The 15412-nt window shown below is 46.0% G+C and overlaps 1 protein-coding gene and 1 pseudogene across 4 annotated transcripts in view; both read right to left on the bottom strand.

Moving 5' to 3' along the window:
* Positions 1-2191: 2191 nt before the first annotated feature.
* LOC132027381 (uncharacterized) lies at positions 2192-3792 on the bottom strand (annotated as a pseudogene).
* The window catches only part of SEMA6A (semaphorin 6A), a 128566-nt gene continuing 115345 nt past the window's right edge, over positions 2192-15412 (bottom strand). For all 4 annotated transcript variants that reach the window (XM_059416086.1, XM_059416083.1, XM_059416087.1 and 1 more), the window contains one exon: positions 2192-6513. In XM_059416086.1, the coding sequence (XP_059272069.1) occupies positions 5312-6513 (1202 nt within the window). In that variant the 3' untranslated portion in view covers positions 2192-5311. The remainder of the gene's footprint in view (positions 6514-15412) is intronic.

Here is a 15412-nt window from a genome sequence, read left to right as displayed (position 1 = left end):
CTCACCCTGCCACCAGCAAGCAACAACCGAAGAGCTGGGTTATCTGAGGCACTTCTTGAGTCTGAGCGAGGAGATCCCGGGGGCCCCAGCGAAAATGCCGGCTGCACCTGTCTGTTCTTGTCACCCCTTCACCAGACCGGAACAAAGCTGACTGCGGCTAGAGCCACCGTCGCGGGTATCCGGTTGCAATGCAGGGATGATCCGGCTTCCAACCGGTCTGATTCTAGCTCCAGCAGGCCCCCTCAACTCAGCCCCCAAGAAGGCATTTGGGGTGCCCCACCCAGGAAGGGGAAGGCGTGTTCTAAGGGCTGCAGGGGCATGGGGGAGGGGTTGGGCAGTGCATGTGGGCGGTGTGTTGAGGTCTTCCTAGTTAGTCTTGCTCTAATGTTATAAATGAATGCGGGTATGAGACAATGCATCTGTTCTTGGAAGAGCTGCTCTCCCAACAGCTCTGGAATCACGGGCAAATCCTTTCATTAGCTGGATTTCAGCTTCCCCATTTAAAAAATAAATAAATAAATTCAGATGAGCTGTTGGTCATTCTTTCAGTTTTATATTTGGCTGGAGCTGGGCAGGGCAAACCCATGGGTCACACAAGGGGAAGGAAAGTCTTTGGTTTGGCACATTGGGGGGACGGTCACAGAGCTGATTCGGTTCAAGTTTCCTAAGAATCTGAAATCAGGCGAGGAGTTATTGCTCGCAGTGCTCCTACCTACTTGGCGTGCCGTTGGGCACGTTGCCCCGTGGCCACGGCCTTTCTCGGGACCAGTCCATTTTCCACATTGCTGACCGGTAGCTTTCTAAAGCACAGACACATGGGGCTTCTGCCTCGTCTACTCCAGATGCTCTCTGCTGCCCATTCGGCTCAATTCCCAGCACACGGTAACCAAGCCCTTCCTGGTCTCCCCTTTCCCAGCCTTGCTTCCAGCAGCTTCTCTCATAGACCCTGCTCCGGGCCTGATAAACCTTTTGTCTCTCAATGGCAGTGCACCTGGCCACATTGTACACGTCATCCCTTCTTCCTGGTCTAGCTGTCCCTAAAGAACCACCCTGGGGGCACCTGGGTGGCTCAGTCGGTTGAGGGTCTGGCTCTTGGTTTGGGCTCAGGTCATGATCTCAGGGTCCTGGAATTGAGCCCCAAGTCGGGCTCCACACCAGCGTGGCGGCATCTGCTTGAGATTCTCTCTCTCTCCCTCTGCCCCTCCCTCCACTCACACACTCTGTCACTCACAAATAAATCAAGCTTAAAGAAAAAAAAAAAAAAAAGAACCAGCTCAAATGTAGTCTAGTGCTCCTCAACCTCCGGGCCACTCTCTCAGCACTTTGTTCCTGTGTCCTGGTGGCAGCTTCAGAGAGTCTGCCCATGTCTCCTTATAAGTGAGGAGCCAGGAACTGTATTCTAGACAGCTTCGTGCCTGACACGCCTGGCCCTCTGGGTGGGATTCCCGAAATGGAGCTGGAAATACCCAGAGGTAACTGCATCACTATAGGGGGGAACCGAGGCCCCACCCGTAGCTTCCCACATGCAAGCTGACTTAAAACACTTAAAAAAAAAATGACTTCAGAGGGTCAAAAGTAAAATACTGAGGCTGAGGGCTTATTTAAATAACGGTTTTAAAAATACTCCAGAGGGGAAAACCTTATCTCAGCATTTCGCAATGCTAGTGCGCAAAATAACAGGGTTACATCCCAATATGCCTCCACCCCAGTCTTCTGGGGTAACAAGCAAGAAATGCTAACAAGGGGTGAAATCCAGCACCCCCCCCGCTTATTAATATGTAAAAAGGCTTAAGTCACATCTGGGCAAGAATCTATTTTTAGTGGACCCTACCTACTAAAATCCTAGTCTTGATCTCTTAAACTATCAAACCTGCCATAAATGTTTGATGGTGAACAAGCCCATAAAAAGAAAATGCGTAAAATGAATGGAGGGAGTCAGTGCGTGCCCTGCCTTTTAATTACTGGTGGCTTCTGCTACAACCCAGCTCCAGGCTGGGGTACAAGGAGAGAAAACACATCATAATTGGGGTTGGGGGTTGAGGGTGGGGCGGGGTGTGAGTACTGACCCCACTGTTGTTTATGCTCTGGAAACCAGACAGCGATGGGGAAAGAGTAGAATCCAATCCCAGGAGCGTGGGATTCAAAACAGAAAGAACTAAGAGATAAATAAAAGCATTCATGACACAAAGGGTAATGTAGAACAGTCTTGTTTTATTACTCTTAAGTAATAAAGAGCCTTTTCCTTGCTTTTTTTTCCCTTTTTTTTTCTTTTCTTTTTTTTTTTTTTTTTTCCCCTGTTTTACAACATACATTAAGTCATGAATCAGATGTTACGGGATGTGGAGATGGAAGGAAAGTTGGTGACATCACAATATTTTTTACAACTTTACAACCAATAGAAATCTTGAGTTTGTTGCATCTACCAGTGTCTAGCAAGGGTGGAAAGCAAAGGCACACTCAGGTTTATGGACCCTCCCCCCACACGCAGTGGGGGAAAAAAAAAAAGAAAAGGGAAAAAAAATACTTAAATGTAAAAGACCAGCTCAATACATATGGGCATTTTAGGGAGAACACCACAAGTGATAAGTTCTTGGGAGGTAGGGACGCAGGATGAAAGTTTTGACACAGGTCTCCGTAACACAGCTGAGGCAGTGAGGCCCACCCGTGGGGACACAAGAGTGGGTGCTGCCTGGTCAATACTCTTGGGGGACAAGCTTCGGGGAGAAGGGAAACAAGGATGATCGGTTTCTAGAAAAGACTTCTTCGCAGTTTCAGGGGTACAGAGTTCAGGGGATGTGAACATTGATTCCACTAACAAAAGAGAAGAGAAACATAACAACACCAAACAACAGAAACCTACCCCAAAGAGCAGCAAAGCTGCGAGGGAGGTTTGCAGGAACGCGAAGCTAATGCGGGAGTCCTCGAGACACACCTAGTCTCACTTTGATTACAGAGGTACCACTTTTGCACCAGCCAACTCAAAATTGTCCCCAGTCGTCTTTTTTTAAAAGATTTTTTTCCTTTTTTTTTTTTTTCTTTTTAAAGACAAGACCAAACCCAGAAGATCAAACTGGAAATAAAAAGAGACCAAGAGGCCACTAAATATACTGTTTAACTATAAAAACAGTTAAACAGTTTCTACTTTAAAAACACAACCCCAAACAATGCTCACTGTTTACATTCTGTTGACAGTTCTTTTGTTCATGATAGAGTAAACAATAGTCCCCTCTGTGTCCTCCTGCTAAAGAGAACCAAGGGGGGGCAAGCACACCCCCCTACCCCGCCCCTGTACAAACAATAACAACAAATGGATGAAGAAGTGTGTTAAAAAATTGAAAAAATCCTCTGCCCCAATCAATGTTTTTGCAGCATCCATTGTGGTTGGCTTTGTACTTGGAGTTACTGTTCCATCACAGCATGGACCAGCCCGCCTGCATCTACTTCCATGTCATTTCTTTGTGTGCTGAGCCCACGGCTTGGAGACATCTCCCAGGTGCCCAACAACTGCGCCCACGGCATGTTCTCCAGCCAGTGGACCCAACGGAAATGAGGGCTGGGACGTTAGTCCCTTCTCTGCTGGTCAATAAGGATATCACCGTGTTGAAATGATCTGAGAATACCAGGGAAGCAGGGAGCTCTGGAGGGAGACAGGGTATTGCCACCCACCACACTGGTGTCCATGCTGGGTAGCATGGCCAGGGGGTGGTTGGAGTTGGCACTAGAAGGAAGTGTGAATTGGAGGGTGTGCTGCCGCCTAGCTCTCCCAGGGGGCAGGCTTCTAACCACCGCCATTGCATTCTTCTTCCATCTGCTAGATGCTAATCTTTCCGGAGGGCTGGAGTGGGGGTGGGGGGAGGGAGGGTCAAATAAATATCTGCATTTATTTCAAAAGGCGGGAGGAAAGTTTATCATAACGACAGTTTACAAGTGTACACAACTCAGGTGTAAGGCACAAATTTACATGTGGAAAAGAGGCTATTCACAGATGTAACCCCACGAAAAACCCGTGTGAGCAAACCATTAATTTATGCAAGGTAGCAGCCAGCATATTAATTAGTTCACGCCTTTAGTGGATTTTGTTTGCTGTCTCACATGCAAGGTGAAATGAGATGGGTATCACAAGCTGGTGCCTTCACAGAAAGTAAGAACCACTGACAAAGCCATGTTGGCAGCAACGGGACGCAGGACATGTCTTTCTAAAAGTTCCTCTCCCGGATGCTTTGTAAGTTAGGATCTGGAAGGACTTTTAAACTAATTAATTTTTTGCATGTTATGGGCCAGAGACCTGACCAGCAAATTAATGGGTTGATTTAAATAAATATTCCCCTCTCAACTTTTTCCTTTAGCTAGAGATCAGACAGTCCAAACACAAAGCTCAGAATTGCAGCTCCAACTTATTTACTCAGTGAATTTATTGTAAAAATAAACTCAATTATTCCAGTTAATGGATTTCCCGTTAAATAGTTTAACTTTCAAGGGGCCTTTCTGAAGCGCTGTTCATAGGATGGTAGGTGGAAGAGTCCTTTCCTTAAGGAAAAAAAGGGTGAACAATAAATAAAGAGTTACTTGCGTTAACGGTCACGTTATTTCATTAAAAGAGAGGAGCAGAAATCTATGACATAGTTGCCCAACATGGCATTCATCTGCTAATAACAGAAAGCTGTAACACTGGTGGGCATTTCACAGTATCTGCGCATAGTAAACTTCTGCCATTGTTAAAGTCTGAGTTAGAATTATCAAGGAATTCTTTATTTTTTTATTTTTTGTCTTTTTAATTTTCATGATTTTTAAAAAACGTGTTTTGTGTTTTGCCGGTGGAACGCCAGCCCTGCTGGGCAGCGCCCCGTGCAGTCCTGGACAACAGGTTGCAGTCATTGTTCCCCTGCAGGTGCGCACGGTGTGGGTGTGGGTGTGGGCGTGGGCGTGGGCGTGGGGTGTGGGTGCGGGTGTGGGCCGGAGCGCGTGCGCGTGCGCGCGCGCATGCGTGTGAAGGTTGGGTGGGGGGTGGGTATGTGCTTTTGGCTCATGTTTGTGAAGAGAATTCAAGTCTCTCGTGAGTCCGACCTGCTGCACGGCGTGAGGGGACAGTGAAGTCAGAGAATGGAGGTGAGTCCCGCGTCGCAAACCTTCACCCCACCACGTGGCCCAATTTTCCAGAGTCCCCCTGCGCCCCCGAGGGGGGGACCCAGCGTCCTCCGCGCCGCCGCGGCCATCTTGGTCTGGTGGGTACTCAGGCAGTGGAGGGCCTCGCCGAGCTGGGCGCGCGCCCGGCCGTTCCTGCTGGTTCGACACCTGACCCCTCCCCCTGGGATTATGTACACGCGTCATTGGGCTTCATGGATGTGGAAAGGGGAGCGAAGGAGGGTTTGGGGGGCACGTCCGGCTTTAGCGAGGGGGTGCGCTTCAGCCCCGACCTCGTCAGCGAGTTGTAGGCGTTGAGGCTGGGCTGCCGCGAAACAGTCACGGCCTGGCCGGAGGGCTGCGCGCCGTGCACCTGGATCGAGTCCACCCTCTGCGGGGCGGGGGGCGGGTTGTCTCCCCGGCCAAAGCTCTGGTTTCTGGACAGGTGGGAGGAATTGGAGCAGTTAGTATTGTTTCTTTTGAGAGTGGTGGCCTGGTGGCTTCTCGTGAGCGAGTTCGTGGTGGGGTAGCTCCTCTTATAGTCAAGGCCGTAGGAGGAGGAGTGGTGCATTTCCAGCCGCTTGCTCAGGCCGTTCTGAGACAGGGAGGCTCCCGGAGGGCCCAGGGAGGCTTCCCGCTGGGGGACTTTGGGGGGCAGGCTGTCCAGGTTGTCCACCAGGTTCACCCCGTGGTTGGGGCTCTTGCTGCTGAGATGCTCCTTGATGGTTTTATACTCCAGGGTGGCGGCCTGGTCCTCCAGCGCCATCTGGGCCACCTCGCTCATTTTGGGCTGGTCCACGTACTCATGCTGGTAGCCCTGCTGCGTGATGGGCAGGACCACCACGCTGGGGATGTGGCTGGGGGAGGCCCGCAGGGGCAGGTCCGTGGGGATCACAGGGGAGCCCATGGGGGGCATGTCCTTGGTGCAGGCGTTGATGAGGTTCTGGTTCCTCTCCCACTCGCGGCTGCCGCGGCTGGGCTTCCGCTTCTGCTGCAGCGTCGGGGTGGACTCTGGGGTGGGCAAGGCCGCCAGGTCTAAGTGGTGCTGATCAGCCTTGATGAGCATCTTGGCAGTGTTTCCGGGCGTGGCGAGCTTGCCGTTGTGCATGAGTGGCGTGAGGATGGCCTCCGGCTTCGGGTCTTTGGACTGGGTGTCCCCAAAGAGGCCACTGAGCTTGGTGACGCTGCTCATGGAGCCCCGGCGCGAGTGGGTGAGCTCCTTCTCCTTGCGCTGCACGGAGGACACGTCCTTGCGCCTGTGGTCGCAGACGCAATAGACGATGATGCCGGAGAAGACGGCCCCCATGACAAAAGCCAGAATGACCGCAATGGCCAAGAGGGTGACAGGGACGAGCTGGTCATGGCCTTTGAGGTAACTTTCCCGAATCACTCCTGCAATAGACATCGTATTGGGTGTTAAGAAGTGAAAGCACGCCGCGGGGCTTTATTTTTGTTTAGCGTTCACCCCGTTAATTAATAACTGTAATAAGTGACAATAGCACCTCTGCCTAACTTGTCTTGGGGCGCAGCTTGCCAGACATTAACTAATTAATCCTCTCCAAGTCGCCTCCCCTCCCCATGACATATGTAAATAGATTTCATTTGTTGCCTTCTTTGTGTTCTGAAAAAGTGCCTTTTTTCCTACACCTTCTCTCAAGCATATGCTCTTTCTACTTGCTTCAGTCTGTGGAATAGGACAGTTTTCATTTACAAAATTTGTCGTTCCCCGCCCCCCCAATCTTTTCTCAGTCTTCCTCTCAGGAAATTGGGATAAGGGAGATACTTTGAGTCTGGGTGGTGGGTGGGGAAGAGGCAACAATTTTATGCCTGTTAAATGAACAAATGGCCCAACGCTCCAGGGTTCCAAGGTCTTCTCTGCTGACCCCTTTGTGGGCACCATGGCCTCTGTCTGGAGAAAAAGCTATGTGTGCATTTCAGGCAACTGGAAGAAAGACCTTGTGTGTCATTTATGGTGAAAAAACCAAAAACCAAAAACCAGCTAAAGCTCACATTACAAATGTTTATGCTGATTTTGTATCATCCTTCAAAAAACAAAAAAACCAAAAACCCATGCACACTCAATTTCAGGTAAATATGCTGAATATTTGAACGGAGCTCTTCCCTTACTTGAACTGAAAGAATATTTAGAAAAAAAAAAAAAAAAAAAAAAAAAAAAAGACCATTTGGGGCCCTGGAGTGGGTTTGAGAAGTGTCAGGTCTCATTATTATGGCTAGAATTTGCTGTCACGGTGAGATTCTTCAGCAGAGCTAATCTCTTCAATTTAATAAAAATTATGTGACTACACCCGTCAATAATCTTACACTACATTAACCCAGAGGCTGTGTTTCTGAAGAAAGTTGCCTTCCCTGTTCCTGCTTAATCAGCCACCAAGCTGAGAGACTATAATCAAATGCAAACACTGAGACTTTTATTTTTTAATACCAAGTGAGAATACACATCACAATTGTCAGATCTTAAGTGCTTGATGCGGTAGGTAAAAAATAAAATCTCAAATACCTCAATTCCTGCCTCTGGAGAGTGGAAGAACATGAATACATTAGAGGCACAGCATGGGCTGAGGAAATGTAAACATTGTTCCTATTATGGAAATGATAGTAAGACAGAAAATGTACCTTCTCTGGTCTCAGGAGACACATTTTTCATCTGCTAAATCAACTCTTTCTGGAATATGTTTAATGTATTTTACTGGCAGATATCACTGGCACAGAATTAGAATGAAATGAAATAAAAACCTCTACCCCTTCCTAAACCCACAACACGCAGCCCTTCAACTTCTGCTGAAATGCTTCCTATGTCACAGCTGAGACCTTGTAATGCAGCTTTGTCATAGGGTCTTTCTGCTAAAATATTTTGATTAGGGAAGCAATGGTTTTAAATCTCAGGTACCTCTGCCTGTGGGAGAGAACATTCTCTTTCTCTTTTCTTTCTAAACATTTCTCCTCCCCTCTCTTGTGACATCACAGTTGGTTGCTGTGGAAATGATTGTCCTATGACAAAGGATTGCGACTTCAGGGGGAATAAATAGAAGCATCTCTTGAGAAACAAAGATTCTGTGATTAAACAATTGCCCTTGGTAATGAAGGGCAGGGCAGGGGATTCACCCCTGGGGGGGAAGGATGTGTAAGATGGCAAGACCCTGAATAATTTCCAAATGTGACACTTCTTAAATATTTCCAGATTTATCTTTGTGAACTTTTAAGGGTTGGAAATGGAGAAGCAAAGAAACAGCAGGAAATTAGGCTATAACTCACACCTTTTATAACCCGGAGCTCCCCAAACTTTGAGGTGTCTTGCTTTCAAATACATTTAAATACCTAGTTACCAAGAAACTGTGTTAATGAAAATTTCTTCCTTAACTTTGCATTTCCTTGTTGTAATGCTAAAATAGCAACTGATTTTCTTTCAGTTTTGATTGTTTGGGGTTCTGTTGAAGATCATTTTTAACCACCTATGTACAATGGCACAAAAATGTACACCTGTGAATAAAATGGGTTTAATTTCCATCATTGACTTGGAGATCTCTGGAATGTAACCACAGGGTAGACCTCACCGATGCGGGTGTGGGGGGTACCAGGTAGGTTTTTCATGGCAGTGGGCATTTCAGATATCCCCTCCTGGCAATCACCTTCATGGGGGCTATGTTTTCCCAATAAATGCATCCTTAGAATAACAGGTATCTACAATTGACTTTGGTATTTTATGATTTAAATTCACCTCTCAGCTTAAGAGGAACAGGGAAAGAAGGCGGCTCAAGTAGTTCATTTGTCTCATTCATTGTTTAATTGGGAATATTGCAAAAATTTCAAGTTTATTCATGGCTTTTTTTTACTTAAAGCTATTCTTCTTTCATGTCTGAAGGTCCTTGACTATCTTAATCTCATGGAAACCACTTGCTCTTTCACTGGGTCAGACTTTTCTAGGGGATGACATTTGAGTTCAGGTTTTTGGCTGTTAACAAATCAAGTAGGATATGACCTTTGAGAAAAATGGTGTCTCAAACAGTCCCCCTACCCCCATCTCATTTTGTTATGTAAATAGTGCCCTTAAAAGCCTGCATCTCTTCACTTTTGAGATATCTACCCCAAAGCAGGTGGCCTTGCCTCATTTGCTTGTGCAAATTCAGAAATCCCATGTACAGAGTTAGAAACAGATCAGAGATTAAGTTGAAAGCACAAGTCAGGAAGATAAGTTTTAAGTCATTTTTGGAAAATGCCTTCCAAACTTAAAGCTTTCTGCTTAAACAAGGAAAAGAGCAAAGGGGCATTCATAGAAATGATTAAATCAACTTTGTGACATTGGCCACTGTGAAGGATTGAACATAGTGGTCTTGTCAGAGACGTAGGGGGTGGGTGATGGTACAAGCAACACCAGAGATCTCCACGGGCCTGGGGTCTTTGGAGCCCATGTACTGCTGGGTGACCTTTTGGCCCATCTCTGGGTCTCAGTTTTTTTCATTTGTGTTGTGGGGTTAATACACTTTAATGCCTTACTGGGTTCTTGCAAGAATCAAATGAAATAACGAATAAGAAAGAACTTAAATGCTGTAGTTTGCTGGACAAATCTGTAGGTCGAAAGAAGAGACCTGGTGGGCCAGCAGCTCATGGAGGGCTTAAGAATTAACAGCTACAACCTCTCCATTTGGTTGCATTTGCTATGGGTCTCCCCGGGGAGGGGGACAGACCTGTTCTTCTCAGCTCCAAACCTTGTACCGTCCAAATGTTGCCAAAGGGATTATGTTGGGGCAACATAAGGGAACACGTACCTCTGTCTCAGGACTGCCCATAGGTCCTGCATTTTGAAATAAGTAAAACAACAAAAGCAGGAAATGTTGAGCAAAATGAAGCAATTCTAGTTAGATGCCCACTGGAGTAATAATCCTGCATCTGGCCCCTGGAGGGTGGGCCCTTTTTTTTTTTTTTTTAAATGCATTTCTAACCCTCACTGTCACCAGAGCTCCTTAGTTGGGCACTTAATAAATGATTATTGGATAAATGGTTTTGCAGTACATTGAACAGGCACTTTCAAATGGGCCTCTAAACTTGGTGGGACATTTTTGCAGTGACCATAACCTTCTGAATTTGCAGAACCAAGTTATATCTCCATTCAGAATATAGTCATACTAACATCCATTAGACAAATGAAATCTATAAAGGTGCTCAGTATATGTTCAAAATAATAATATAAACTATTTCAAAAATGAGAAATTCATTCTGAGATAATTCCAAAAGAGATGATGAGGGTAGATGGGTTACTTGTAACTGGCTTGTCTGGTTGAGTTGAGTAATTGAATAATTTGAAATAAATACAGCTCTGCCAAGGGAGCTGGTTGAACGTCATCAGTGCTTCACATGCTGCATGTAAACTCTGGCACGTGGAGGGGCTTTTGTAGGGGGAAAGTCCCTCTCCAGGTATCTCCCCTGCCCCCCACCTCCCAGGGAGACCAGTAAGACCTGGCGTCTCTATCCTGGAGCACTGAAGTGCCTTCCTTTACCAACTCCTGGGCCTTCAGCTCTCCGCAGTTGAAAATGGGGCATTATGATGAAAACAGTATCTGAAATATCCTTTGCATTGATTCATTAACCACCAGCTATTTCTCACCAGTCATGAGGTGCTAAATGGTTATTCTTTCCACCTTCCTATTGCAGGAAGCAAGGCACACAATGGCTTAGAGATTTCTCTGAAATCGGGCCTTAAATTGGCAGAACTGAGAAAGAAGAGAATCTTCACTTTTTTCTCCCCCGAGGTGACAGAGTTTTCAGATGCCTGAGGGATGCTAGAGGGAGGTCTCAGAGGGACAATGGGCTGCTCTGTAGAGGCTGAAGCAATGAAAAGGTTATGAAAAACCCCACCCTCCAGGCCCCACAAAATGTAATTAAAATAAGAACAGTTACAAAGCGTAAAGAGGAAGTCCAACACAGTTGTGAATTTTCCTATGATGATCATGTGAAGGCATTTTGAGATTTCAGACATCAGATTCTTTATTTAGAAAACAGTGAATGGTTTCTGGTAGCCCTGCTGTGGGATTGTCTGCAATTGTCTGGTCTGCATGGCAAGCCCAGTGACAGGCTCCAGGACGGCATGTCCCAGAAAAGATCTCCTAACTCAGGGTTGAACTGGGATGTTCTTGGTTCCTTTACTCTCATTGTCATGGCATAACAAGGGTTCAGCTCCCATCTTTGTGGGTGCCTTCAGCAAACATTTCCTGAGCACAGACCAAAGCACTGTGCCAGGTGTTGGAGACAAAGTGAAGGGAGGCACAAACCCTGCCATCCACTAGGGGAGAAGGCCTGTGCTAATGCATGAACTGCTTCCAGAGTGGGGAAGCGCCGTGAGATGCATTGCTTCTAGCTCAGGATGTCCGCTGAAGCAGAACAGTAAGAGCTAGTATATGGAGGGAAGAAAAGTGGAAGCTGTGTTCCTTGTGGTGAATGGCCTAACTCCCGTCTAGTCTCTCATGCTCTAGGCACGAGCTGCTTGGCTGAACTCTCCCTTGCTTCTGGGCATTTACACAGGCTGTTCCCTGTGCCTGGAATATCCCTGCTCACCCCTCATTTTTCCGACCTCGTCCTTAAGGCCTTAGCTTAAATGAGGAAATCTTTTCTAACTTACTCCAACCAGGTTAGCTCTTCTATGAGTGCCCCGGCGATCTGCACTTCTTTCTTAAAGTCACCACTCTTATATGTTACTTTATGTTTGTTTTTTTCACTTAGATTGTTTTAGGAGGGAGATTCACCCCTCAGTTTCCAGGGATGCAGGTGCACAGTAAGTATCTGCTAAATAAATAGTGAATGAATGCAGGAGGACTTGGCAGAGGAAAAGTAAGAGCAAGAGCTAAAGACCATTTAGAAGCAGACAGTGGAAAGCCTTGAATGACTGAAAAAGAGATTTAGAATACACGTCCATTTTGAAGGAAAGTTCTTGGTTAATTTACCTGCAATTTTAAGGGTTGTCTTGCCTGAGAGAGCTGACTTTCAGCTTATTCTGCCTGATGTGGGATCCACCCTTGAAAAACAACTGGCTTCAGAGAGTCAGTACCTTTGTGTCAGGAGCACAGCTAGTCCACCTAAGTTTATTTTCACTGTTTTTAATTTAAAATGAAAGCTTTTTTTTTCACCTACACTTACCCCCTGCACCTAACAGAAATAGCTGGGAGAGGGCTGTCCTGTCAAAGCATGAAACGAGACAAATGCAAACACATAAACTCAACTGCACCTGTTAAGCCACATGCCAAGGAAGAGCCCTCCCCACAGCCACCCCATTACCTTACTCAGTACAGGAACCCCCAGCAGCCAGGCCATGAAATGGTTAAGTGCGCACTTTCCCCTCTCACCCCTGCTCACTGGACTGCCTGTTTCGGAGCTGCTGTGATATGATGGATGTGTCTGTCTCCATAGTGAAGTGATTAATAGGCATCTGTGTAGAGCGGACCCGGTGACCACAAAGACAACAAAGCCTCTCTGTGTCCTTTAGAGAAATATGCAAAGGCAAAAAGGAGGATGGACATTTCCTTCAGGGCCAAGCCAGAGCGGGTTTCGTGTTGGGCCTGAGAGCTAACAAAGATGGCAAAACACCAAGAAAAGCCCTGGAGTAGGATCCCCTAAAAATAAACTCTTGATTTTCCTTTAGAGTAAGACAAGCCTGCAGTTTCCTTGAAATCCTCATAACAACTTGGGTGAATGGAATCTAACAACCCAATTTTTGTTTGAAAATCTTCTTGCAACAAAATGCCAGGCTCCCAGTCCTGCAAGGCAGTATGAATGAATGACCTAATCGTGGGCCAGGCATCATGGCTGCTAACCACAGAGGGCCGGCTGTAATCCCTAGTAAGGAGAGAAGAAAACAAAATGGGGGGAAAAAACCTCCTAACTGGAGACAATTTATCCTCAAAGCCACACCCCACCGGTGGAGATGACTGTAGTGAAAATGCAATGGGAACTCTCTGTGGTTATCTTGGCAGGAAGGAGCCCTCTTCTTGTCTCAGGGCATAACGTGAACCAAATGGTTTAAGAATAAACTGAAGAGCCGGCAGCCGTGGAAATGGGCTCAGAGTTTATAACTCAAACTTTCCTTTTCCTGCCCCCCACCACCCTGAAGATTAGGTGCTGGGAGGAGCCATGGTCCTCAAGGGTATTAAGTTCACAACTCACCAAAGTAGAGGCAACTTCCCGGCTGTATTAAGTATCCTCAGTTCAAAAGCTATTTTAAAGCTCACATAGTGAAATAGTGCTTACTGTGGTTGCCTGTGGATGAAGCCACTTCCAGTCTTGTCACCTGTGAAATTGATGCTTTTTTTCCCCTTTCTTTCTTTCTTTTTTTTTTTTTAGTTGTTGGGATGCCATCGCAGGCCGGAAAGGAAGAACAGGAGTGAAATTTGTTCTGTTTCACATTTTTTAGAGGAGAAACAGCTTAATTTCTCTTTGTGCCAGCGGGAGCCCTCGGGTCTGTGAGGTCTCACACTTGGCACTGCCTGTTGGGGTCTTGATTGGGCCTCATGATAAGATGGTTTTTAAAGCCATGCCCTGAAGTGTTGGTCTGTGGTTGCATGTGTTAGAACTGTCACTGTCTTCGTAAAGGTAATGATATTTCACATGGGCAAAGTTTTAGTGCAATTTATGTGGTTTACTTTCCTTCTTTTTGAGGTTCTCTTCCTAATAAGACTGGAAACCCAACATCTAAGCAATTTCTCAAACCAGACAAAGCATTTCTGTTTTCCAGCTTCCTACTCCCATTGTCTTGCTTTCCTCTCTCACAAGGCATCAAAGCTACAAAATGGGGAAGTGGATCTCCCACTAAAATTTCACTAATATTTGAAATTCAGGTGATTCTTTGAATCATTTGCAGTGCTTAGATTTTTTTTTTTTTTTCTCTACAAAGCAAAGATAAATATGAGGAAACAGGTCTGAATACTAAAGCTGCCACGGAAATACAGTTCTTGGGACCTGGATTATAGATGAGGCTGGGTGTTAACTGGTGAAGAACCTAAACCTAGAAGTCATAAAGACCTGGATTTGAGTCTTGGGTTTATATCTAACTAGTTTTGTGACCTTGGGCACGTCACTCAGTTTCTCTGAGCATCAGTATTATGAGATGAATGTTGTTGGAAGAATTAAGAGGTTAAATAAATGAATGCATGTAAAGCATTTGGCATCGTGGAGGACATTTGTTAAGGTCCGATTAATAATGTAATAGAAGGGGCGCCTGGTGGCTCAGTCGTTAAGTGTCTGCCTTCTGCTCAGTTCATCCCAGGTTTCTGGGATCAAGCCCCGCACTGCGCTCCCTGCTCAGCTGGGAGCCTGCTTCTGTCTCTGTGTCTCTCTGTCTGTCTGTCATGAATAAAATCTTAAAAAAAAAATGTGATAAAAGTATTTCTAGAATTTCTGGCAAGTTACCTGCCTCATACAGGGTCCAAGATAGGCTCTTTTAATCCAGCACTTTGCTAGGGTTTGACTGTGTCAGCCAAGAGTAGAAAAGTAAAGATTTAAACATAAAATCTTAGAGAATGACCTTCATTAAGATAACCCACAGCCACTTGCAAAGTGTCTTAAATCATTGCTGCTTGGGGCGCCTGGATGGCTCTGTCAGTGAGGCATCTGTCTACCTTTGGTTTAGGGCCTGACCCCCGGGGGTCCTGGTCCTGAACCCCTCGGGCTCCCTGCTCAGCAGGGAGTCCGCTCGTCCCTTTGTCCAGGCTTGTGCACACTTTGCCCTGGCTTGTGCATGCTTGCACGCTCTTGCTCTCTCTCTCTCACTCACATGTGCACTCTCTTTCAAATAAACAAATAAATAAATAAAATCTTTTAAAAAATTTTTTAAAAAGTCATTGCTGCTCAGCAATCAGCATCACCTGGAACTTGTTAGAAATACACATCCTTGGGTCCTGCCCAGACTTTCTGAATCAGAATCTTTGGAGTTGAGGTTCATAAATTTGTGTTTTAACAAGCCCACCAGGTGATTCTTATTTTCACTAAAACTTGAGAAATCCTGTCCAGTCTGACATGAATGATAGGCCAGAAAACGCATGTTTAGCTTTAAAAGTCCAGCCTCAGATACCACCGAGGCAAGCCAGACATTCATACTGATGGCTAATATAAATAAAAAAATTTAGTCTTCCTTGGTGTTCAGAGCCTGGGTCTTTAGCAGGCCTTGGGTATGACAGCTCTTTACTGCAGTTCCCATTTTCTGGCAAAGAATACAAAATCAGTGTGATTTAATTAGAAAGACAAACAAATCCCTAACACTTTCCCTTGGTACCTGACAGAACCTTGACAC

This window comes from Mustela nigripes, chromosome 12 (assembly GCF_022355385.1).
Source record: "Mustela nigripes isolate SB6536 chromosome 12, MUSNIG.SB6536, whole genome shotgun sequence".
In the NCBI taxonomy this organism is placed as follows: domain Eukaryota; kingdom Metazoa; phylum Chordata; class Mammalia; order Carnivora; family Mustelidae; genus Mustela; species Mustela nigripes.
Note: the sequence above shows the minus strand (reverse complement) of the source record. Positions and strands in the feature narration are given on the sequence as shown.